Here is a 25,427-nt window from a genome sequence, read left to right on the forward strand (position 1 = left end):
TATATATATATATACAAAATATAATCAACTAATAAATGATAATGGATTAAGCCACCCGGCAGTTATAAGTAATTAAATATTAAGAAATTAAAATCCGTTCCACCGTTACCAACTGCAACAATGAACATCCTAATGAATCACAAATTATACTCTATATTATAATATACTTTATTCTAAAATGGGCCATTCTGCATCATGAGTGATTTTATTATTGGCACTTTTATTTTTGTTTAATTTATTTTGAACTAAAAGGCATTGCACAATGTGTTTGTGCATATCTCAGGAACATATTACTACTTCTACTTAGTTAATTCTGGTGGCAATACTTTTGTTTATTACTTAAGTAAAAATGTGACTTTTTAGTATTTGTAGTGAAATGAATGAAACGCAATGGCAGCCTGGGCGTTAGTGGAAACACATCCACAGATATAAAACTCCATAACTGATGACTTGAAAAGCAGTCAGTTGTAAAGTATACAATATTAGTAGTAAATGAGCTAAATCACAAAACAAAAACACTTGTATGATCCTTTTTTAGAAGGTGTGTTTAGCAACATGTGAGCTGCAGCAGCACAGTAGCGAGATGGAGACCTTCACATCGACAGCCACTTCACAATCTTCATGATGCTTCTGTACTGCAGCGGCTCAGATCACCTGAGTGCTCCTCACATTACAGCTCAACGCCACACCGGAGGCACAGCTGGTGTACGATGGGATGAAATCTGTGACACCCCAGTTCCAGTCACCGCTGCAGGAAATTTAAGTACACACGCTACATAAAAAACAAGGTGAGGCAGAGTATGTATGGAAGAAAATGTTTTTTTCTTCTTTTTTATTAAAGAAAGAGTTGAAAAGGATGAGGTCTGCAGAAAATATGGTTTCTAAAGACAGCTGGTTTTGAGCCCATGTGTCCAGTTCCTCATAAATTGACGATAACTGCATTTGTGATGCTGCATTTCATACTCTGGGTAAAAAAAAAAAAACATGTAATAATTACATTTATACAATTCTATTTGATAGAAATTTATGTCTGAAAATTGATCAAGTCACCCAAGGAGTCTGGACCCCCCTCTGTTCTGCACCATCAGATGAGCCTATACTGGAGTCCCCTCGAAGCTCAAAGAAATGTTCAACAGCTGAGCTCCCAGCTCTGCCCGCTGCCCTCCAGGTAGGAACTCTGCAGACAGCTCTCTGTAGGTGCTGCAAACTCTGCGCTCCTGAACATCGTCCCTATGAATGGCATGTTTCCATCTGTGCCGGGCCTCGCCGTACAACACGACTAAAGACCTGCGAGGAAGACGAAGGGCCACGTGGACTTCCTCTGCTAGTCCCAGCTCTGGCAGACCCTGTTCAAGGGACATGGTGAGTGTGGTGTTTGATAACATGTTGAGGGTGACGAGCCGTTCGCCCCACAGCCAGGAGTCGTCTCGGTGTGGATCGATGGCGGAGCCTCGCTGAGGATGGTAATCCAGATTGCACTGCTCCACTGGTTGAAAGCCAGCTAGACTTGGCTCTTGTTGCATTCGGAGCACTAGTTTTTGGCTCAAAGCTGGTAGTCCGCTGAAGCCACCGGCACGCACTTTCCTTTTCTTGAAGTTAACTTTTGGACCAAAGTCCTGCAACAATATGTGAAAAGAATTGTTTATTTCATCAGAATATAACAACAGCAATAATAACAATAATATATTAATACATATATTAATATGCGTGCTGATATTCACAAAATACATGTGTTCCACCTAACCTGTTTCCTTCGACCAGACTGAGACTCATTCCACACATCCTGGTCCATCGTGCTTATCAGCTGTTTCTCCTCCTCTTCTGATATGAAGTTCTCCTGCAGGAAGACACCAGGAAAGGGGAAGGACGCAGCCTCTGCATCTTCTCCAACGGCAAGCCTCGTCTCAGGATCGTACAGGAAATGATGCACAGGCTTGAGAGACAGAAACAAAATAATAACGTCAGATATACTCTTGATTAATTAGACATAGCATGCCTGATGTTGTCATTTCTGATGATGAAGTACAGATTGACAGTATGAAATGTGCATGACAGTCAAAAAGTCAAGCAGAGATAAGTGAGGTGGAGGAAGAAGTACTCAGATCCTTTACTTAAGAAAGTAAAAGTCCTGCAATCAAAAACCTGCTTAAGTAAGTACTATCATCAAAATATATTTAAAGTACCAAAAGTAGTGGTCATTATGCAGAATAGCCCATTTCAAGGTATATATATTATTACAATATAATTATCAATGCTTTAATGTTGCAGCTGGTAAAGGTGGAGCTATTTCAATTACTTCATAAAATAATAGCAATAAGTCATACCACACTTTTCAAAACAAAGTTACAAAGTGCTTTACAATAAAAACAATAAGGCTAAAACATAGATTTAGAATAAAATATTATATATATACTAATATATAATAGATCATAATGTATTAATTGATTCATATTTTGTACTAATAATTTTAATCTGCAGAGTAACCAGTCTCTAAAGTTATAATAAGAACAAGAACCTCAAAATTGAACTTAAGTAGACTACACCACTGGATAGCTGCACAGAAACGTCTTGTAATGAGAAAAGATGGCAGTTAACGATACGTTATTATACCGTAATAACGACAAAATACACGTTCAAAGTATCTTGTTATAACGAGAACAGAACCCATTAGTAAAGGCTGTCCTGTGAGGGCTTCCGTAGCTGCTATATTTTTGAGTGGCTAGCACCAGCTGTGTCCGTTTCCTGCTGATAAAATGTGTACAATACAGTTTTCAGTCAGATATGTTTACCGTTAGTTCATTCGCCTCTAATTGTCCCTTTCCCTTTAAAATGTCACACTGGAGACAGCGCCGGATGCCTTTACAAGCACAAGAAGTAATGCTGCTATCAGTAGCCATCATCACATCATGTGTCATCGTCTTCTTCTTCTTCTTCTGTAGATATGTAGGTGACGAACCTGTAATAAGGGAACACCGCCACCTAACGAAACGTGCTGTCTGTGTATTTCATGCACTTTATGATGTATTTACAACACACTAGGATTATTGTTAGATTTCGAGGATTATTTAAAAAGTTTTCCCCCTTCAGTTTTTTTTTATTGGGTTCATAAGAGGTCCCATTGGATTTTCACACAGCACTAGAATATACACATACACATTATATACATGTTACATAGCTAAAACCTGTAGTGGAATGTACTATACTTAAATACAATTTTCATGTACTTTATTTGAATTTACTTACATATTATGCTACTGTATACTTCTACTATACTTAATTTTAGAAGCCTATATTGTGCCCTTCACTAGTAGTAGTTACTTTGCAGATTTAGTTAACAAGTACAAAATATCAACTTATTCAATATGATATATTGTAATGGTTTAAACTACACAGAAAAAAACCCCATTAAGATTGGCCCCACATTTACCAGATGCATTATTAAAAGTAATCTACACTTTAATGCATCACTAAGTATAATCCAGTAATAGCATATCATATTTAGAAATGGGACATTCTGCATAATGGACTCGTAGTAGAGTATCTTTGTACTTCAGTAACTGAAGTACAGTTACTCAAGTAGAAGATCTAAATACTTCTTTCACCCTGAGCTGTAGGCGTCTACATTCAGCTTGGAAGACATAGCTCAGGGCAAATAGTCATGTAAACCACGCCCACCGGATGTACGTAGAGTTTCCCCGGGAAAGCTCAGTTGCTGCAGGAGTCGTGAGTTCATTGAAGTTGATGAAGAAGTGTCTGTAAGTACTTTTTATCCACAAATATTAACCAATCAATTATCCGAATGTTTGCTTATGGAAGATAAACGATTAAGATGTGCACTAAAACTCAAGAATAAGTGATTTATTGTCTGTAATGTTGACGTAGTAGCCTCAAGATAATAAGAAATGGTGCTTCCAACGTGGCTAGCTTACCTCTGTTAATACACTTTATAACATCACATGTATCATGGTGGAACTAAAAGCAGATGTTTTTTTTTAAAGATAAGACAATGCATCTCAAAATCCATCGTTGTTTGAGGTACAAAACCTGCAGTTGAGGCTGAAACATGTTAGTGTTTTGTTATTGTTTCAGCAAAATGACCTTCTCTGTGGTAACTTTATGATATAACGTATCACCACTTATCCGCAATGTACGAGATCATTGTAAAATAAAAAACACACTTTACTGTAACCCTATATCATTAAAAAATAAGGAAAACACTAGTTGCATTTAGAGAAATTATGATTTTATCCACATATTCGCAATTAGGTGAACCATAACCCCACAAACAGCATTATAAATTGTTGTGAGGCCAATCTCAAGTATATTTATAGTATATGTATGTATATATAGTATATGACTTTTGTGTCCATGGGGGGTATGTACGACATAAAGGTGAGCATCAGTAAGATTAAGTATGTTTTCCCATACAAGCAATTTGCTTTGGTGTTTCGGTATCTAACAATACACAAGTTAGAGAACATGCTAAGGAAAGCAAGAGTAATTAAACATAAATGTAGAATAGAAAAATGTTAACTAAAAGTATGGAAAATACTATGAAATATGTAAAAAGAGCTGTACAGAAATTTGGGCTCAGCCAGCTCCTCTAAAGTTAATCGATTCAGCGATGCAGAAGAGCACTCTGGGTGTGGTTAGTGCTCCCCGGTGTGTCGTCATAGGTGCAGCAGAGCACCATTGAAGCACCCAGCAGTGATGCTGGGTGTGGTCAGAGGTGTGACAAACCTAAATCTTACAAAAGAAGAGAGTGCTGAAGAAACTCTTTAGTCGCTAATCTTCACTCCCAAGTTGTTTCTCTGGTACCTTCATTTTTTGAATTGTGGTCTTTTCTAACAGCTGAGCAATGGCGAAAATAACAGAGAAGCTTTTACTGGAGAAAGGCTCTCCAAAAACCAACAAACTGGAGCAGATCAAGACACTGAAGTAAGCATGTTGTTTTTTTTGTCGTCAGTGTTAACATCAGTTTATTATGGTAAGCTGGAAAAAAGAGTTGTTGCAGATGCACCTACACATTTAGTTTGATTTCCTGCCTTGTGGAAACACTGACTTGAAGTTCTGTTATTTCCAGTTTATCCCGGCTGGGACTGAAGCCTCAGGACTTGCCAGTCGGTCTGCTGTCCCGTCTCCGGTCCCTGGAGCGGTGGGACCTCTCTGGGAACAGACTGGATGAGCTGCCCAAGAACCTGGAGCTGCCTGCGCTTTGCTACCTGGACCTCAGCGACAACCAGATGGAGGACGTGACCACGCTGGAGTCTCTCAGCAGTCTGGAAGAGCTCAAGATGGAGGACAATCTTTACATCACTGTGAGGATGCGGCTAATGGCTTTCTATTTGCTTATAGTACCCCGGTTTAGTGCGGGTTTTTTAAAACAATAATCAAATCATTTCCACGACTGGCTTTACATTGTGAAACTTTCACGCAGCTTTGTCTAGTCGGAGTTTAGGTGGATCAAGCTCCTTGAATAGAGTGTGAAATGATCCATTGTTCTCTTTTGAGTAGCCAGTCTTTCACCCACAGCCTTGACCAATGACCAATCAAGCCAGCTAATTGTAGCGAAATACACTTTTTTGAATGGCTTTGAGTAACTGCCAAGTTGCATGGAGATTATGTTGCATGCAATTTGCAACCCACAACTACTTGCGTGAACGTTTCCCTGTGTTAAGCCACCCTAGGACTCTGTGGTTGTCTCCTCACAGCAAGAAGTCTCAGGATTTGATTGCAATCGTCTAGTTTGCATATTCTGACTGTGTCTGAGTGGGTTTCCTCCCACAGTTGGAAGCCATGCAGATTGTGTTTACTGGACCAGTTGCCTGTAGGTGTGAATGGTTGTCTTATATGTGTGCTCTGTGAGAGACTGATTAGGTTGTTCCCCAACTTTTGTACTTTTGTGAACTGGGAGGGGGATTCTGCCCCCCAGCACTCTGACTTTGACTGATAATCTTGCTTCTCTTCCTCAGGTGAGTGATAATTACAAGCTGATGGTGTTGTTGCCCAACCTGAGGATTCACAACGGGAAAGATGTCAGCACTAATGCCAACCATTTGCGCTTCGTCTACAGTGAGAACCTGAGGACCAGGGTATGGAACTGGTTGCTTATCTTTTGCTTTCTTTCAGTATATGATTGAGACTGTTGTGTGCCAGTAGTCCAGTATTGTCCTCTATACTAGGTATGATGTCACACTGCTGGTGTGGTTACAAAGTATTTGTAGTGTTTGAAAGGGAAATATTCCTGCACAGTTTGATTGCATAAGCACTGTCTTTGTTTTTGTTTTTTTTAGATAATTGCAGTGTGGGAGAAGAGCTTCTCTCTCCCGGATCCCATCACAGCAGAGAAATTGTCTGCTTTGGAGAAAAACTTTGTCAAAACTGCCCGTCAGCAGGTTAAATATGGACCCAATTCAGTCAGTGACTTCACCAAATGGAGGGTAAGTTCATGATGCTGGAGAAATTCTGGCACCTTTTTCTATTTTTGCGTTGCCCTTTTTTAATTTTCAGTCACCGTCTTGTCTCCTTGTGTCCTCTGCTTCTTAGGTGGAGATTATTGCTAAGGAGTATCTGCGCTCTCTGACGGAACCAAAGGAAGAACCGGAGAGCAAGGGGTCTCCAGACACCAAAGAGAACTGTGTAAGATCTCATAGGAGGACCTGCTTTCACACGTTATCTCCACCAAACTCTCTGTCGTTGTGATTCTGAAACCGTACAGTGACTTTCGAAAGTAATGGGAGTAGTTTGGGTGATATATTCTAGGGATTGTAAAGGAAATGTTGTGTGAATGATTTGATTAAAAGCTTGTCGTGTGTTCCCTTTTTTCAGGCTGTCTCAACGCCTACAAAGAGGAAACAACCGGTATTAGTGGACACCAGCATAAGCCTGACGCCTCGCAAGAAACCGCGCTCGGATCTCCCGGTCTCCCCAGTAGAAGCAAGTCCTCGCAAATCCTGCCTCAGCCGCAAACTTCAGACGCCGACCCAGACCAGCGCCGTCAGGATGAGCCCCCGCAAGACGAGTCAGCCTCCCTCCACCCCCACCCGAGGTCCGGCGAGGGCAGAGGCGCCCAGGAGAGGACCTAAAGTGCGACAAGCCAAAGAGGACGACGAAGCTCGGATAAAACAGAGGAGCCGAATGGAGCTGCAGAGAGACGCTGACTTGCTGTCGTCTCTGAAGAGCTGCAGCAAGACACAGGTAATGTACAGATAGACAGATTGTATCTGCAATATTGAAATGCCCAGCTCTTGGTATTGTCAGAATGTCAGGTCATTAAAGTCCCATTTTTTGCCCACCACTCTGCTATAATCTCCTCCCTTTGTGTCATGTTTCCGTTCCTCCGGCAGCCGGTGTGTTTGAAGCCTCTCCACGTCCTCCAGTGCCACAGTAAACAGGACAGCTCGGAGGACTTCTCCACCCAGCTGTGGGCCTGTGCTTTCCAGCCGCTGCCAGATTCCACGGGTACGGCTCCACAGATTAAGAAAGATGGTTCCCTCAGATTTATCAGGGCCTTTTTAAAACAAGGCTGAGATTATCAGAATGAAAGGCTTTGTTTACCAGAGGACTATAGAAATGATCTTTTTCCTGTATTAACAGGCGCTGGAGGAGGAAGCCGTTTGGTTGCTACCTGTGGTGGAGACTCTCTCTGTGTCATTGACTGTGAGACCGGGATGGTGATGAAGAAGTACAAAGTTCCTGGAGAGGTTCGCTCCATTAATCATCTTATAGCATTGTTCTAAATGGTAGATTTCTACATTCACAGTACAACTAGAGACATTTTGGAAGTTACACCGTATTGTTTTGATTTGAAGCTGACATTTTGCAGACATTAAAGCACTTCATATATTGGTTTTTAAGATGTATTATTGCAATTGTCAGTATCGATCTGACGTTTTGCATCTGTCGGTTCCCCGCCACAGGAGTTCTTCTCCCTCTCCTGGTCCACGGTGTTGATGTCCAGAGGAGGCGGGGCCTCGGCTCAACACTGCAGCATTCTGGCAGCTGGTGGGAAGAGGGGACTGGTCAAACTGATCCACCCCAGAAACAACGTGGCCTACGGGGAGTTCCGCGCCAGCCGCAAGGCGCTGTCGGTTCTCCGCTTCAACCACCACCAGGGAAACTTCCTCTTCAGTGAGCCATGGTTACTGTTTCTAGATTAAGAGCTAGCAGTATGACCTCTCTGTATCTGACAGTCACCCGGTTTAGAGGTCCGGCATCATCAGACAGATTAGAGAATCATTCTGCCTAATAAATACTTCATATTTGAGCAATATCTGGTGGTGGACAAACAGTGAGGCACATTGCAGTATTATATTTGTAAGAGACAAGTTAGGTGACTGGTAAATTTATCCATGCGTTATATTTTGTTTTCCTTTTTGTACTAGTGTGACAACTTCACTGACACCAGTTTCTCTCTTGCAGCCGGCTCATACGATAAAAAGATAGTGCTGTGGGACATCGGTGGAGTGGACAGCCAGTACAACTACAAAGTTGTGTGAGTATTTATGCTGAAGAAAGCCACTTTTATGTCTAGCAACAACATTTTTGCACCAGTCTATACGTTTCTTTTTTAGGAAATCAAATGTCTTGTGGAGATTCTTTTTTTCACACCGTTTGACTGGAAACAAATCTACATACGCCATACATTTAATAGACAGTTAAACCCTCAGTTTTACATTTACATTTGTAATGGCTCCAGCAGGTTTGTGTTTGTGATGCTGAGAATATTTCTGTCCCTCCAGTCAGCTGCTTGTGTTGGAGATCAGCACCACCCCTCTGCACATCTGCCTCCCCCCCACTTCCCCCAGCTCACACCTGCTGACTGCCTGTGAGGACGGCCTGCACTGCTACAACACGCTCCTCGGCACCAACAACACCACAAAGAGGTAAAGGCATCCACGGTGTGCATGCGTTTGTCTTCTTGTATCCATTGAAGTGTCAGTTTGCTCCCAGGAGCTTTAGAGTGCAGACATTTCTTACAAAAAGGGGAACTTGAGGTGTCAACAACAATACCACCCTGTCAGCCTCTGGCACCACATATTTTGGGATAGCAGACTTTTCTGAGAAACACAGATCACAAAGAAGCAAACTTCAGTAAATGTTTTTGCTTTTACGGTTGAAAGTGTGACAATGTGAGTTAATTTACTCCAATTAAATTCTGACAACAGAAAGAGAGTACATTATACTGGTAATAGTCATATATGATTTTTGTCCATCTCTGTTGATTGGAGTTTTAGTCAAACAATGTGTATAAAATCATACACTGGACCAGCCTGCAACACTTTGTGTGTTTTTTGTTCTCTGTAGGACTGAAGAGATGGAGATAACTTTCCCTGTCTATAAGAAGGAAGACAAAGACCACGACTACCACACCATTGATGGCCTTAGTTTTCTCACGGATGACATAGTGGGTAAGTGAGGCTCTTACAGTATACCGCTATTACAAACAAAGTACTGACCCTCAACAAGTAATACTCATACTGAATGTTATTAGGTATTTTAGCCGTGCACTCTGGCAACCAAACAAGTCAGAGGCAGATATATGAGGACCAGCTAATGACTTATTCCTATTTACATTGTGTTTTATGTACCTAACACTAAATATGGAAGTTGGTCAACTATGCTGATTTCCTCTGTAAACAAATATCCTCACTAATTATTTGTTTGGTCACCACTAGATGGCGCTATACTTTAGTTTTTGTTAGTCCCTGTCTTGTAAGACCATGACTTCCAATGGACCTCATGTCTGTCTTTACACCTAACCATGTATTTAGTATATACAACCCAGCTATAAAAGATCTGTGTTGTTGCTTGCTTGGTATGCTTTTTAACTTTAGGTCTAATCAGTCACAATTAGGTCAAGTTTACCAGCTGTGCTTTCTTAATTTCAGCACCATATCAACATTAAGAATGTCTTCAATTTAAATTCTAAGATCTGCAAAAACCCTGCCCCCAGAAATCCCTCGTTTCTGTCCATACGTTTGCTTAAATTTTCTCCTTTTTTGTCATCATCTAGCCTCCAAGAACTACATGCATTGTTCCATTTATTTGTGGAGCTGGAGCCGGACCAAGGCCCAGCGGCCTGACAGGAAGGACAGGACAGTTTGTGCTGTGGTTCTGGCTGAGCTGCAGTGGGCCAACACGGAGATTCCCTACCTGGCTCTCAACACCTGCCCAGGTAAGTCCCAAGTCATCTGATCAGTGAAGCTGCATTTTTCATTTTGTTTTCATTTTCTAATAATCCTTCAACACACCTGCGAAAATAATTCTGAACATGCTTTTGTCAGTACTGATGTGTATAACACTGGTGCTCCTCTAGCTGCATTTCCAGTTTATCTGTTTATTCCACTTCAGTCTCAGTTTGTGGCCGGAGCAGTTTACGGTTTATACTAAGCTTTGTGTTTCAGTATCAGAGGAGAAAAACCGGATTTTGAAGTCATGCTGATATTATACTGTGTGTGTTCACTCCCTCTCCCTTAGGCCAAGCCTACGTAGTGTGTGGTGATGACAAAGGCAGGCTATGGACATACCACGTCTCCAGCTTGCACAAAAACAGTCTCCACACAGGGAAACCCATCCTTCCCACTGAGGTATCCATCTCCTCTAAATGTCCTGTTAACTATACTACTCTGCTTTCACACAATATTGTAGGGGAACCCTCTAAATATGTCACTGTAGATCTTGTGTTTACCAGAGATCTCTTTTGTTTTGGCAGGTGTTGGAGTGGCCGACCCCGGTAAGCAAGGACCACGGCCAGGTGGAGGGCCCCTCCATCAATAGCGTAGCAATGGACCCTGAGCTCCACTTCCTGGTGGCCCTCAGTGACAAGAATATGGTGATCGTGTGGAAGAGAGAGGTGTCCTCCTGAGCAACACGGGCTGTGTGACTGCAACTCACGATCGGAAGTCAGGTGTTACAAATCCTTAGGTGGGGAAGACTTTTGGTAATTGTGAGCTATGGTTTGTTTACTGTAACACCAACATGCTGCTCTGTCTCAGGCAACAGAGACAGACTGCAGGGATCCTGTGTCACATTTTTCACTTGTTTTCTTCATTTGTTTGGGGAAAGTGACTTTTATGTTGATGTGACATCAACAGTGAAATCCGTTTTAACCTTTTTAATTTGCAGAATTTTATGCTGATATACATAAATGTTGCTGCTGTTGGGAATAGTAGCCAACAGAAGAGATTTGTCAATTGTCACTATGTGACAGATTTTGATTTAAATAAATGTAAAGTCATCATCCCTGAATGAGTAAACACAATGGTGATTAAGCATATGGCCCACTGATGAAAGCCCATGCATATGCAGTATTACTGATTGGCTGTGGTGACGTTCCCGGGAATTCCCGACCCTGTTAGGATCTCTGGGAAGTGAGATGCTAAAAAAACTCACCTGCGTTTACCGCTTATCGCCATACGTGCCGCCAAAGAGAACAAAATGAGAATCTTTGAGATTGTAGCTGTAAAAGAAGCGGCATATAAAAATGTCCGGTCCAACCATAAAACATGGCGTTAGATTCACCAATAATAGGTCAATTATTCAATGTGATGACTTACTGGAAATTTATGGGCAGAAGTATGTGTCGCTAGAAACTGAAAATAACGTCGAAGAAGAGTTTTGGGTAAGTTAAGACTGATTTGTCATAAATGTCACTTTCAAATATACATATTTAAAGTGAATAATTGTACGCGAATGAACCTCATCTGTTTTTTTAGGTCAGTCTTTGGACCTTGCTGTTCAAAGTAACTTTATGTAATGTCCTGATAATGCAAACAGTCAACACTGCTGTGAGGAGTACAGAGGCAGCCTGGTTACTGACTGCTGAGATAGTAAATACAGTAAAGTGTTTCTAATCCTACAGTACTTCTACTGTACGTTCCTGTGTGCAACTCGCCGTGTTTTTATGTGAAGTTGTACAAATATCTTGATTTAATAAATCAAATTATTGCATTTTTAAGACTTATTTCATTATTGTGTGTGCATCAATATCAGTTTTACGTGTACTTTTTATTTATATTTACCTCGCCATCAGACATCCCTTTCCAACGCGGAAGTGAAGCCGTTATCTATACGCTCTTCAAAGCTGCAAGTCTGCTTTGACAGAACCACTGCCTCGATTGGTGAGTTTGTTTGTATTATTGTGTGACTTTGGTGAGTCCAAACGCCCGCTTTTAAAAACCAAAGTCAAACAATAAAACTCAAACTAACCGGTCGAGGCAGCAGTAGCAACTCCGGTGTTCTCCGGGCTAAAATTACTGTTTGTCAAAGGAGTTTGTGTCGTATAGCGTAGACTAAAACTGATTATTTTTTTCTTTTGTGTGACTGAAATAGACAACTATGAATTCTGTTGTGTGACATCTGTCCTGCATTGCTTGTTCTGCAGCTACATACATATAACTAATAAAGTGGGGCTCTGTATCAGGTTCATCTGGCCGTGTCGCAAATGTTTCTGTTAACGTGAACAATGAAGCATGGCCCAGTGGTGGAAAGCAACTAAGTACATTTACTCAAGTACTCTAGGTACTTGTACTGTACTTGAGTATTTCCATTCTATGCTACTCTACACTTCTACTCCACTCATTTTTGTAGGAAACTATTGTACTTTTAGATTTAAATAAGTAATCGAGAAAAAAAACGTATACATAATATATTACTAAAGGTTAAGCTACTCAGCAGTATATAAAGTAATTAAAATGAACCAGAATATTTCTTCTACCACCAGTAAGGACCAAATAAAGTTCTAGTTTGCAGTACAGATTAGAGTTTGGGGATAAAACCAGCTAAGTAATCAGGATTTTTAAACACGGATTAAGTGTGGACCCTGTCCACTTGAGCTCAGCCAGACTCACAGGCTAGAATACTTGTTGTTTATCGGCCGGGTCCGGCTGTTCCTTTCGGTTCAGTTCGCTCCGCCTCTGACTGACTGATTGGTTCAGCTGTCATGGTGTCGCCCCCAGATTTCCCCTCTCTGGCCAATGCGCGCAAAGCCCTTCCTGTACCCTCTCTACTGTATCCAGATACGTGCCTTTGTGCACCAGTTCGACGCAAACCCAAATGGCCCCGTAGCGACCCTCTTAACCATTTAGTGCTAGTACGGGAACAGGGCAGCCCTGTTCACTCACACGGCTCGTCTCCAAAATATGCGTCCGGGCCTGGCGAGTATAGCGGCGGAGATGCTGAGCGGTGCTACCTGCGGTGCCAGGCCGAGGCTCGGCAGCCTCCTGCTGGCCAGCCTCTCCAAAACAGTGCCGCCGATGTCAGGCATGGGGAGCCGCAGATTTCGCTCCACGTCCTCGATGCAGGGATTCTCAGAGATGTCAAGAGAGCGGTCGAAGACTGTCACGTCGTTTTACAACCAGTCTGCCATTGACGTTTCCGCAGAAAAGGTAAGAATGTGACATGTTGGCCGGTGCACTCTTCCGAAACGTTGCTGCCACTACGAGGGAGTAAGCTAGCTGTAGCCGGCTGTAGCTCGATGGTACTGCTAGCTGCTAGCTAGGTTTGTGATGCGTTCACGGACACTGAAAAGGCAACGAATACGAAGTCACTTCGTAATTTACAGCTAACTCGCAAAATTACGTTAATACTTGGGACCCGATTTAAAGTATATGCCTTCCTCCAATCTGGAGAAAGCTCTCACCTATAAAATATGTGATTAATTTACAGAATTTCTTTATTTGAAATAAAACAAATTGGAAAGTCCAGCTTAGCGTTATATCAAACTAAAACATAAGTAGCTACTGTTTGATTTCCAGGACAATGCATTGTTTATGATTATGTGTACAATTATAATACATATTTATTGTAACTCAAAAGTTGCTAATCCCGTTACGTTAGCTCTACCGTTATTTAATCGATTTCCCCCCGGAGGCCCTGAATGCATCGCACGGGTCTTTGTGAGAACATTATGTTTTTAGCTCGCGACCTTCGTTAATCGCTGACAAAGTGACGCCATCATTTTTAATAAATGATGTCTCTGGTGTTGACAGTACTAGAAAATATGTTTAATAGAAATCCGGTTTAATCTGGTGTTAAGTTTCTGCGATGGAGGTCAAGTTGACTCAGTTCATGATAAAGTCAGCACTTATATGGCGTTATGTATTCAAGGAAATGTTATGGCTATTTTGCCATAACTGCAGACAACACACTTTCTTTCTTTCTATTTTGTCAAAGTCATATGACTTCCAGCTGTCTGTTGAATAACAGCTTTTAGAGCAAAACACACAGAGCAAGTGTTTCTTCACAGTTAAATGAGGAAGGAATTTGCACCACCCTACTCCAACATGGTCATCAGCTGCAAATATGTAAAATGTAGTTGTGCAAAGTAATACGACTATTACATGTCAAGTGCAGATAAAGTTGTTAATTTAAGTGCCTTTAGGCACTGATCTCCAAGAACACAATTGTAGCCGATAATAGTCAGCTGCAGTTTTTGATCATCTAACTTACAGCCACACATAAAGCTGGTGTAGTGGTTCACAGCAAAGGGCTCCGGAGGAGGTCACAAGATGATTAAAGGGATTTTAAAAAAGGGTGGAAAAACAAAAGATGGACGTTGCTGTGGTTGTTCATGGATCTTGTACTTTCCAGTTCTGCAACGAGCAAATCTTTTCCCACTGTCACAGCAGAGTAAACACAGATGCAGCGTCCAAAATGAATAACTGTTGGACTGAGGCGTTCCAGCTAGGCCCCATTTACGCCCGAAGCCTGTAGTAGGAAGCAGGATTTTGGGGTTAGTGAGGTAACCTCAGGTTCACTTCTTACTGGGGGACATGGCCATGATTCATCCAGGCAATAAATCACAGACTGTGTGAATCTGTAAATTACCAGGCTTATAATATCACTGCCCCATCTAGAGCACAAGTAGATCTGACTACGGTTACATTTGTGTAGGCTTATTCTATTAAATTAATGTTTTGCTCTTATGGAACAGAATTAAACATACTTTTCCTTTAAATTCAGACTAACATTTTCCAGTTAAGCAAAGCTTTTGTACATCTGCTTGTGTTTAAATGGTAATATTTAAATATTGTTGGCTTCTTTTGTTAAATAGAAAAAGTATAAAAAATTTATATTTCTGGTCTTGGTACTGAAACTTTGGTATAGTTTAAGCACTAGTACTGATACATTTAACCCATTAATAGCCATCCCTGGTTATTTATGAATGTGTGTTGGTCAGGAAAAATGTTTTACAGCTGTTTCTTTTGTAGTTATTGCTCATGGCGGAGAGTCTTTATGGGTCCCACAGTGCCACATGACCTGCAGTCCTGACTCTAAATGTGTATGTGATCGCACGTGTTAATGTCTCCACAGGCCTCGGTGCGACTGACCTTAGCCACCCTGCTGTATTCTGGGAAGTCTCCCGATGGGCACCACATCCTGGTAAATATTTCCGCCACATTGAGAGAGAACCGCCAGGTTTACCTTTTTTTTTATTGACAAGCTCTTTGATCTGTGTGACTCCTCACTGACTTTCTTTCCACTGTCACCTGTGTGTGTGTGTCTGATCTCAGAGCAGTGCCAAGTACCTACACAAGGAGCTGCCTGTACGAATCGCCCATCGCATCAAGGGCTTCCGCAGCTTGCCCTTCATCATCGGCTGCAACCCCACCATTCTGCAAGTGGTAAGAACACGACACAGCCAGCTCCGCTCCTTTGCTGCGGCGTTGCAGCTCTATACCATGACGTGCGAGAGCGCCGGGCCATGCTGCAGATTCTATAATAAGAAAGTGATAAATGTGGCACTGCACAGGAGTATCATGGCTTAACTTTGAACGTAAGGAGGGTAATGCTGTCTCAAAGTGCTTTCACACAGTGTCCTCCTGTCCCCCGATTCACGAGCAAGTGAAAATATTTATCAACACAAAAAATGGCCTGGGAGCACCGCCGGCTTCAACGTTTGATTGTTCAGTTTGAGTCAATACATTCTCTTTATGCAAAGCTGCAATTTGCTCTATGAAAGCTGCGCAGTGAGTTAACGGTTGCTTATTCTTAGAAATGTAGATCGTCGGCAGCTTTGGTGGCAGATTTAAATTCTGTTGTCGGCCATAAAACATAAGGGACTTTAATGTAGCTGGGCTGCAGACACAGGGCTCTTTGTCTAAAAGCACGTAGCACAGATTAGACACATTTGATATGTTACTGTGATATGGTACGTTTTGACCTCTTCAGAAGTTGTCCTTTGTGCACTGGCAGCAGACGTAACCTTCAGTATTCACTTTTTGGGTCAATATGACCCATCACCGATAAGGAAGGCTCTTATTTTATAAGAGCAGGGAACAGAGTAAGTTCTAGTATTTGATTCAGACGAGTATATAAAAACCTTGTGGTTATTTCATATAGATTATTTATTCATTGAATTACTAGAAAACGTGCTGTATCGTGATATCATTATAGATAGAAGATTTTGGCCATATCGCCTAGTCCTATTTTAAGGGTCAGTTTGCTGAATCCACAAAAATGCTTCTTGTTGTTTTAACTTTTTTTTTTTTACACTAACCTTAGATAACAAGAGACTTAAGATAATATGCTGTGTGTAGTTAGCCAAAATCACAAATGTGATTCATATAATGAATATAATGTGAACCAGTGCTCCATACAACCCTTTTTTTAAATATGTTTTTTTTGACTATGAACGTTTCTACTTAACGCTGTTCTTCAGGAGGAGGTCACCTCAAAGAAAAATGTCCACACTGAAGTGTGTTGAATATCTATAGGAACACCAGGACACATTTCTTAGAAAGACACATTGCTGTTGGAAGTTTTCAAATGCCATTTTGGACAAACAAAATTCCTTCTAAACCCCCATGTGCAGAGGTGGTGGCTGGCGCAAGCCTCACACACAGATGTCTTCAGCTAATGAAACTCAGATCCAATCCAGATCCATTTAGACACATTTCCCCTTGGGGATGAATCAAGTATATATCTAATCTAATCTAATCTAATCCAATCCACAAACAGGGAAATTTTATCAGATTTTGGATCAACACGTGTCATGTTTCTGGTTTGTCTCCTGGTCCTCCGTGCGGGAACAGTGTTTTTCCCTGCGGTCGGATATTCACCGTCTCTGCATTTCTTGTTGATGATGAACTTTCACCCAGATTCCCTCCTCTCCGGAGCTCCTCTGTGCGGATTACATAATGTGCAGCTCCTTTTGTACGCCACCAGTTGCAATGTAGGCCAGGGCGGCTCGACTCGCCTTATCTGTCTAAAGAAAACAATAGAGGTTGAGTTTCAAAAGATACACATCCAGACTATGACTGAAAGTTTGATATAGTCCTGTTATCTGAACTTTAATTTAACTGAGGAACAAAGCTCTTTTTTTTCTTTTCTTTTTTCTGGGAAGGAGTTCAACTCTGTTGGTAACAGGTAGAAACATCTACGTGTTGAAATGTTCTGTAATGTTAGCCACATGTGGACATGTCAGGGGGCTGGTGCTGGGGGTCTGATGCTTCATGGTTGGATGGATGATCAAAGTCTAACTACAGCCTCTCCTGTCTTCTCTTGCAGCATGAACTGTATATCAGAGCCTACCACATGCTCATTGACTTCCCCCAGGTGAGTCTCTCACACACAGACACAGGAAACACACACACACAGAGTCACAAGTTCAATTTCTTCATTTATCTGGAAGCGGTTTTACTTCTGACTGTAAACAGGAAGTGTGAACATTTTGTTGTCAAGACTATTCGTCTGCCTGCACGTAGCAATTCAAGGATTGGTCAATGTGTTCAGCTCTTAGTCAATCCGAATGCAGCCGCCCCAACTCTTTATTTTCAGCATGTTTTTCATTAAATCTAATGAATAAAAGGAACATCTGCAAATTCCTGATTTGGTCTGATACAAATTCCCTAAATAGAGGTTTGATTTACAGTTATGAATTATCAGAGAAAAGATGCAAACCCACATCTTTGACAAGCTATTTGTTTATTTTATTCTTCTACAAACGATTCCCAGTAGCACTCAGAAAAAAGGATAGTTGTGCCATTTAAGTTCTTACACAGTTTAGATTTGGTTAAATTCAAGGGTCTGCTATATCATGATGGAGGACCGCCTCCAAACAAAAGACGACCGCTTGTGCAATCTTAGTTTCAGGGGTCAGTTTCAGTAAACATGCACAGTGTGGAATGTGGGTCGGTCCTCTTCAGTTATTTCTTGGTTGACAGTAAATATGACAAGTGTGTCCATGTGGTCCTGTGGCAGCACATGAATGCAGGTGGTGACAGACCGGCTGAACATGTTTTCTGTTCTGCATGGTAGACACACAGGCTCACATTGGTTCCTACGTTTAGACTTATCATTGTGATCTGAAAAGTTCTGGTCTGTGATGAACAGGAAAAGAGGCATTTTGTGAAAACCACATTGAAAGGGGGCGGAGTTTCCTGTTCTGTGATAGCTGACATGGTGAATTATATTGTTTTTATTCATGTTACATAATGGGAGATGCCCTTTGATCAGCTGGAAGGCCTTTGTGCAGGAAATGTAGAGTTTCATGGACGGTTTGAGTATAAATGTAAATATTTCTGTTCTTGTTTAAACAGCAGCGTAGACACAATATACCATGCTGAATTTATCGAGACAGGCTAACATGGAGGAAGTGTTGTGTTTGCATTGATATCAAATGAATATGTACACATCAGAGAACAAGGAAGCCTCTTAGTCAAATATATACAATGTATACTTGCAAGTCAATAAAATAGAGCTTTTTAGTGGGCTGATTTGAAGTGTGCCGCACTATCTACAGATCAAGGATCAGGACGCGGAGGCTCGTTTCTGTAAGCTGGTGCAGCAGCTGCTGGACGACCACAAAGACGTGGTCACCATGATGGCCCAGGGCTTCAGAGAGTGTCGCAGACACATCCAGGTATGAACACCAATGTTGGAATGTATTTCCCCTCTAATGATTTTGTAATAATTAATAGCTTGTGTGTGTATTGTTTTGCCTGCCATTGCAGGACGAGGCGATCATACGCAGCTTCCTGGATACGACACTGTGCTCTCGTCTGGGAATCCGAATGTTGGCCACGCATCATCTCGCCCTTCACGAAGACAATGTACGTCTGAGTGTTTCTGTGATTCAAATTATTTTCAAACCTTTTTTTAAAGCTCAGTAATTTCCCAAAACAGCTTGTCATTGTGTTTTTTTTATCAAACATTAGTTCATGATGGGGAATGCTTTCAGTGATAAGGAAGCATGTGTAACTGAGTTCATTGATTAAATAGCATGATCTACAGTATACAGCAGGAGAAAGAAAAATCCCAGACATTAAAACCATGGACTGAGATAACTAGTCGATATACAATTCAAAAAATGTTTTATTTATATTTAGTTTCTGTCTTTGATTTGAGTAAAATGTGAGTTGTTTCTGTTCATGTTTCAGGCTGATTTCGTTGGGATGATATGCAGACGTCTCTCCCCCAAAAAGATAGTGGAGAAGTGGGTGGACTTTGCCAGGTAAGCGTTCGGTCACACGGCTTTGTGTATTTATCACCTTTAGATGACTTTTCTGCTTCTGTATGAACTCTGTTGACTGAGAGAAGTCAGAGTTCAGCTGATAAACTCCCCGGAGCGTACGCTTTTTAGTGCCTGGAGCTGTGAAAGAGATATGAGCAATCGTCTTTGTTTACCTTCTCTAATCTAATCTAATGACCTTCTTTTTAGAATTTTTACCGAGTTCAAAAGAAGTTCATTCAGTTTGTGGGCCAATAATCTGCTTGAAAATGACAATATGTTATTTACCTTACTTTTTAATCTAGCATAATCATCATAATTTGGGCAATATGACCTGCAAAACTAATTCCCATCAGCCTCAGCTGTACTCTGTGTTTACTGCTAATTAGCAAGCGTTGGCACGCTAACACACTAAACCAGGACGGTGGCCATGGTAAACATTAACGGTTCCTCACGTCCACCAGGCGTCTGTGTGAGCACCAGTACGGTAACTCTCCCAGAGTGAGGATCAACGGACACGTTGCAGCTCGCTTCCCCTTCATCCCTCTGCCTCTGGATTACATCCTGCCCGAGCTCCTCAAGAACGCCATGAGGTAACCTTACTTCATACATACACGCACATTTTGCTGTCGCACATGCAGGACTGCACGGTTAATATCATGGACACGAGCCATGATCTGAGTGGTCGCAAACGAGAGAGTGACACTAAAATAGCCTTTAGTGGAATCTCTATGAGAGGCACTTGAGTGTGGTGATGCTGGTCCACAGCCGCCCAATAACACAAAATACATCACAGGCTGTCAGGACAGTCCATTTCACACTTTGTTGAACTGCAAAGTTAAAGTACTTTAAAGTGAGGTCTTGTTTGGTGAGACTGCATGTAAGAGTCCACACAGCCATGTGTGGCTCAAGTAGAGACGCATTCATTCAAACGCAGGTTTGTTAAGACTGTAGAACATGTTTTGGCTTGAGTCTTCTTTAAATGATGTCTTCTCTGTTATCTACAAAAACATCTGCTCACTCAAGTAGCCCACATCAGCAAATTGTGCCGACGGTGTCACAGAGCTGAGTCCCACTTGTAGCACACTTGTAATAAGTAATACAATAATGTGATTTACAGAATATTATGTTTGTTTATAAACGGACTGAAGCAGACAAAAGAGGTTAGTCGAAAAACCAAAAGAAAGAGTCAGTTCCACTCTAGAGCAGTTGTTCAGTCAAGTCACCTAGTGGTTAAATTCAGCATAGCAATGTCCACAAGCCAACCCGAGATAAGAGCGTCCTTTGCATCTACTCCACATGACATTCATCTATTGTCTCTTCAGGGCAACCATGGAAAGCCACCTGGACACCCCGTACAATGTGCCCGATGTGGTCGTCACCATTGCCAATAACGACATTGATTTTGTCATCAGGTGAGTGGCTAGATATCTGTTCAATAGCTACTGGTTTAAAAGAAGGAAAGGACTGCATAAAAAAAGATCCAACGCTGCCATTGATGCCTTCCCTCAAGTATTAAATCCAGCTTCATCCACTCTTGTCAGAAACAGGAACAACAGCAAGGATTTTACAGGAGCCAACTACTGTTGCTAAAAGCTTCCAAAAATAACTTTCCCTTTTTTCCTTTTGAAGGATTTCAGACCGTGGTGGCGGCATACCTCACACTATTATAGACAAGGTGATGGACTACCACTTCAGCACGGCTGAGGAGAGTGCACAGGACCCCCGAATGAGCAACTTCTTCAACAACATTACCAACAGTGGAAACCAGTCCAGCCCTATGCATGGGTGAGAATATGAAAGTACCGAATGTCCTTGTTCAGGAAATGTTGACGAAATAGCACTTAATACCTGCCTTGTGTGACAATTGAGATGAAGAGGTTTTGTTAGATTTAGCTCATGTCTACTCTAACAAAAGCAGTACCACAAGTTCTGCCATTTACACAGTTGAGTCTGGCACACAAAAAAACAAATAGAAAAAGAATCAAATGATCAGTTGACGAGGCATTTACAGACAGGTGACAACCTAATGGAAAAACCTGACTAAATGAATGGAGAAACGCAACAAATCACTGAGAATCTAAGCCAATCCTTCCTTTGTAACACATCTGTGTTAGTGTTGGCTTGTTAATATGTCAACAACCTGATGATCACACCTCAGGCTGCATGTAAGTGTCTGGATAAGTGTCTGGTTACTTACGGTAGTTTGATTGATGGTTTCACCCTTCGACGTGCACTGAAGGCCCGCCCTACTCTGCCCCTGATTGGCTCGTACTCGTTTCTTCCTTTGCAGAATTTCTTAAGTTTATTGCCAATGAACAAGATTGGTGGAACGTTACTGGGGTTAATGATTGCAACTCAGATTTGGATGTTTTTAAAAGGATGTCTGAATAATACCTTTGTTACTAAAATAAACATTATTGAATGAAAGAATAAGAAAAATGTCACTATAACAGCTGATTCTAAACTTTTGAACGGTCGTGTATTATGTGTACTCACATTGGTGTCAACATGGTCGAAGTCATCATGACATCCAAGCCACCTTATTATGCCTCCAGGAGGCTTTTGCAGGGACTTCCTGTATGTTATAGCCACCGGTATTTACCTGCAGGTGGCATTTCACAGTTCTGCACAGAACCTGCCCTCCACTTCATCCACGCTCGGGTTCATGTTTTACAGACAACAGATCATTTTCAACCACTGTGCCTCACTGTCACGTTAACCCCACTGTCTGTGTCTTTGTGCCATGCAGGTTTGGTTTCGGCTTGCCCACGTCCAGGGCCTATGCCGAGTACCTGGGCGGCTCTCTGTCTGTGCAGTCTATGCAGGGCATCGGCACCGACGTCTACCTGCGTCTGCGCCACATAGACGGCAAAGGAGAGAGCTTCAGAGTGTAAAGCGCCCCGTTAGTCGTCCTTGTAGAACCCAAACAAGGAATCGGGCCTTGCAGGAGTACAGAGGGTTCCCCCATCAGGAAAGCTGGCATGAACTACAGGACTTTGGTCCACAAAGTGATAGTCTACACACAGTATTTTGTCAGAAACCTCCTAAATTCACCAACTCACTACTTGTTCTCTTTTTGTTTTGCCTTAGACTGATTATAAGCTATGTTAGCTCTCAAGTTGATAATATTTTGTTTTTCCTTTGTGTTTTGTACCCTGTGGCAAGTGAATGTTGAAGGTTATCGGGACAAACTGTGCATGGTAGTGGACATGGATGTCAATGTGGAAGGAAGGAAGGAAAGGAAAAAGAGCTTCAGTTTTAAAGAAGCTCACTTTGAAGTTACTTGTCGCATAGCCTCAAAATAAGTGCAGACGTTTTGATGATTAAATGTTTCAAATGAAACTTCTGAGACACTCCAGCAACCCTGTCAAAATCTCCCCAAAGTACACAGAGCATGTTCCGTGATGATCAACATAGTTTGAATAACTGGTACAGGACCTTCCAGTACATTATCAGTTGTTTCTATCTAAATCAAAGGTCTATAAGGGAAAACAGCAGTGCACAAGAACAACTTAAGTGTCCTCAGCATGTGCTGTAATCCTTAACTCTTGACAAAACAGAATAAAATAAAACAGCAAAATCTCCCTAACAGATTTCTGTCTTGCATTCACAATGAGCATCTTTGTCCAGGAGTCATTTTGTGGAGTTTTTAGACGGGGAAGCCAACCGAGGTGTTCAGTTGCCTTACTGTGTGATGCTAGTCCTTCATCCGCATGCCGACTTTTCTTGTTTTCTCTTTTGTTGCCTTTATTGGTTCACACAGATGCACACTGTCTATTGTTTGGATTTCCCGCTCAACACTTGCGCCTATCACAGCAGCTTTTGACTTTATTTTAACAAAGTAACAATATACCACATAAGTGTTCTCAAATATTGTCCTTTTTTTTCAATTTTGTCTGACTATAGATGTGTTTTTTTTTTAGAAAGTGTGTCAGTGGTTTGAGTTTGCTGTCTTTTTGAAAATATTTTTGTATAAGAACACATTTCAAGATAGGTCGACTTGGAAAAAAAAATGGAAGTTCAGATAAGCTACGGTTTCTAGTCATTAGTGCATTTACTCCAGATCACAACTTAACTATGATAATAGCTTAAGACACCATATCTTTATTTCACATTATGTTACCTGAGCCATGTCATCATCTATCCACGCTCTATCCAAGTCTGTTTCAGTCATTCCTCTCAACCTGAAGACGTACAGATTGCTCTCAAACAAAATGACAAAATATTTAAGTTGTGATCTGAAAATAATTGATTAGCACACCCCCGGCCGTTCTGAGTTTCCAGTTTGAGTTGTACGAGTCAAATGATGCCGTTCAGAAAATGACTGAAAAGGAGGTCATGCAATTTAGATAACCACCTCGAGCACTCCTCACATTTTGTTGAACATTCCACGGTGGGCACCGGTTGTCATGCAACAGATCAACCAGAATTTTCACTTTTATCACAATTTATCTGTTTGGAGTATTTTTCACAATATTCGCTTATTCTGTCATTTTTGTCAGAAAGGAAATTGTGAATGAATAAGATGGGAAATTTATGAACTTTGTAAACCAACATTTTATTTTAAAGCTATGAAAGCTTTAGAAATTGGATAGTCTACCTAATGGGAAAATGTGACACTTTTTTGCCATTTCAAACCTATAAATGTTATCTTACAAATTCAGTAACTTGTTCACTTGGATTTGCACTCACAACAAAATGCAAAATGAGTTTCCTTGAGTTTCAATGTTCAGCTCGTGAGACATCATGAAGGCATAAGTGAACCAGTTATTTCTGTTGTAAGATATTTCTAAATATAATCTAATTTAATTTGTCAAAGGCTCATATTTATTTTGAACTAAATTAGCCCTGTCTAATTGGCTGTTCCAGAGTGACGTAGAACGGCCTGTATTATCTGTACCTGTATTCTTGCTGAGGCTGTGTATGAATTAATGTTTATTGTGGCTTTGAAGGTTTTGACGATGTAGTACATATGTAGTCTATGCATGTAAAGCAAAGGGGGGAGTTAATACCACATAGCTGCCAGACGCAGGTAAACCATGGTTGAAGGTTTGCGTCCCTTTTTCAGACATTAAGATTTTACCATCATTCTGAGATTTTCTTTTATTCAAAATTGTTGCTGGTAAAATGTTGATGGTGGTTTGTAAATTTTCAATTTGGCTGCCAGACTGTAGCATGAAAATCCTGTCTGCCCTCTGCTGGACTGAAAAGAAAGTGCAGGCAGACTCTAAACTATTCTTTGGGTTTGGATAGAGTTGGGTGTGTGCAGTGTATAGTTTTAGTTTTAGAAGGGGAAGAGTGTGTACAACACATCAGGTCATTTCTATTTTCCTGGTTTCTGATTTTGTAATTTTTGCAAATAGAAGTGAGACTCAACAGCAAAAGATAATTTCATCATCAAATATTGGAGTCATGTTACTGACTAAACGTGCTGTCATGGAGGGTTTTGGCTCCAAGACTGAAATTGGTTTCAAAAGATTTTTTCGGTTGTCTTCTCTGTGACTCTGTATAGGCATTAAATTGTACTTGGTTGGAACTTTGAGTGTGATCTTAATCTGTTGAATTTTCATAGTTTGTAAAATATGAAAGTATCACATCTGTGGTCTCTCACTTGAACGACTTGTCAGGAAGGGGAAGTTACTGTTGTCACAAGAGTCTTGCCGCTATTTAAGGAATAATATGTAAATAAATAAAAACAGATGCACATTGTGTAAAATTAGACAAAAAACGTTGGTACAGTACGTCAAAAAAGTCATAGATTGGTCATAGACACACACACAGGAGACAATGAAAACTTTAATATCGTTTTTATTTTTTGACGTCTGGCTGTGGATTTCATCTTCGTCAACACAGGTCTCCCTGACCTCTGCAGTATTCCTTTAAGAAGCTCAAAACACGAGACAAAGCAAGATATTCTCTCACTCACTGTACAACTAAACTACAAGAGCACTTCTGTGTCTTCTCAGAAACA

General features: G+C 41.2%; 3 protein-coding genes across 5 annotated transcripts; 2 read left to right on the plus strand and 1 right to left on the minus strand.

Moving 5' to 3' along the window:
* Positions 1-799: 799 nt before the first annotated feature.
* alkbh4 (alkB homolog 4, lysine demthylase) lies at positions 800-11,268 on the minus strand. Of its 2 annotated transcripts, none has more exons than XM_076101416.1 (3): positions 5,025-11,268; positions 1,745-1,933; positions 800-1,616 (listed from the first exon to the last, which is right to left on the minus strand). In XM_076101416.1, exons 2-3 carry the CDS (start codon positions 1,790-1,792, stop codon positions 1,095-1,097), a joined length of 570 nt encoding a protein of 189 aa, XP_075957531.1. In that variant the 5' UTR covers positions 1,793-1,933; positions 5,025-11,268; the 3' UTR covers positions 800-1,094. The 2 variants fall into 2 exon arrangements, with proteins under 2 accessions (XP_075957531.1, XP_075957529.1); XM_076101414.1 differs by lacking the exon at positions 5,025-11,268 and adding an exon at positions 2,790-2,947.
* On the plus strand, positions 1,786-11,959 carry lrwd1 (leucine-rich repeats and WD repeat domain containing 1). Of its 2 annotated transcripts, none has more exons than XM_076101411.1 (17): positions 1,786-2,150; positions 3,609-3,755; positions 4,852-4,938; positions 5,084-5,318; positions 5,973-6,092; positions 6,294-6,440; positions 6,547-6,639; positions 6,829-7,197; positions 7,347-7,461; positions 7,597-7,703; positions 7,920-8,130; positions 8,422-8,494; positions 8,742-8,885; positions 9,307-9,410; positions 10,016-10,177; positions 10,480-10,589; positions 10,715-11,959. In XM_076101411.1, the coding sequence occupies exons 3-17, from the start codon at positions 4,859-4,861 to the stop codon at positions 10,865-10,867; spliced, it is 2,223 nt and encodes a 740-aa protein (XP_075957526.1). In that variant the 5' UTR covers positions 1,786-2,150; positions 3,609-3,755; positions 4,852-4,858; the 3' UTR covers positions 10,868-11,959. The 2 variants fall into 2 exon arrangements, with proteins under 2 accessions (XP_075957526.1, XP_075957527.1); XM_076101412.1 differs by having other exon boundaries at positions 3,615-3,755.
* A 1,044-nt stretch (positions 11,960-13,003) lies between these two features.
* On the plus strand, positions 13,004-24,992 carry bckdk (branched chain ketoacid dehydrogenase kinase). The gene is made up of 11 exons (XM_076101413.1): positions 13,004-13,388; positions 15,316-15,384; positions 15,516-15,626; positions 17,512-17,559; positions 18,746-18,865; positions 18,957-19,055; positions 19,383-19,456; positions 19,918-20,046; positions 20,779-20,868; positions 21,086-21,241; positions 22,206-24,992. The coding sequence occupies exons 1-11, from the start codon at positions 13,143-13,145 to the stop codon at positions 22,348-22,350; spliced, it is 1,287 nt and encodes a 428-aa protein (XP_075957528.1). The 5' UTR covers positions 13,004-13,142; the 3' UTR covers positions 22,351-24,992.
* The last annotated feature ends 435 nt before the right edge of the window (positions 24,993-25,427 follow it).

The sequence above is a fragment of the Anarhichas minor genome, unplaced genomic scaffold (assembly GCF_050575085.1).
Source record: "Anarhichas minor isolate MPS153535 unplaced genomic scaffold, ASM5057508v1 ptg000027l, whole genome shotgun sequence".
Taxonomy (NCBI): Eukaryota; Metazoa; Chordata; class Actinopteri; order Perciformes; family Anarhichadidae; genus Anarhichas; species Anarhichas minor.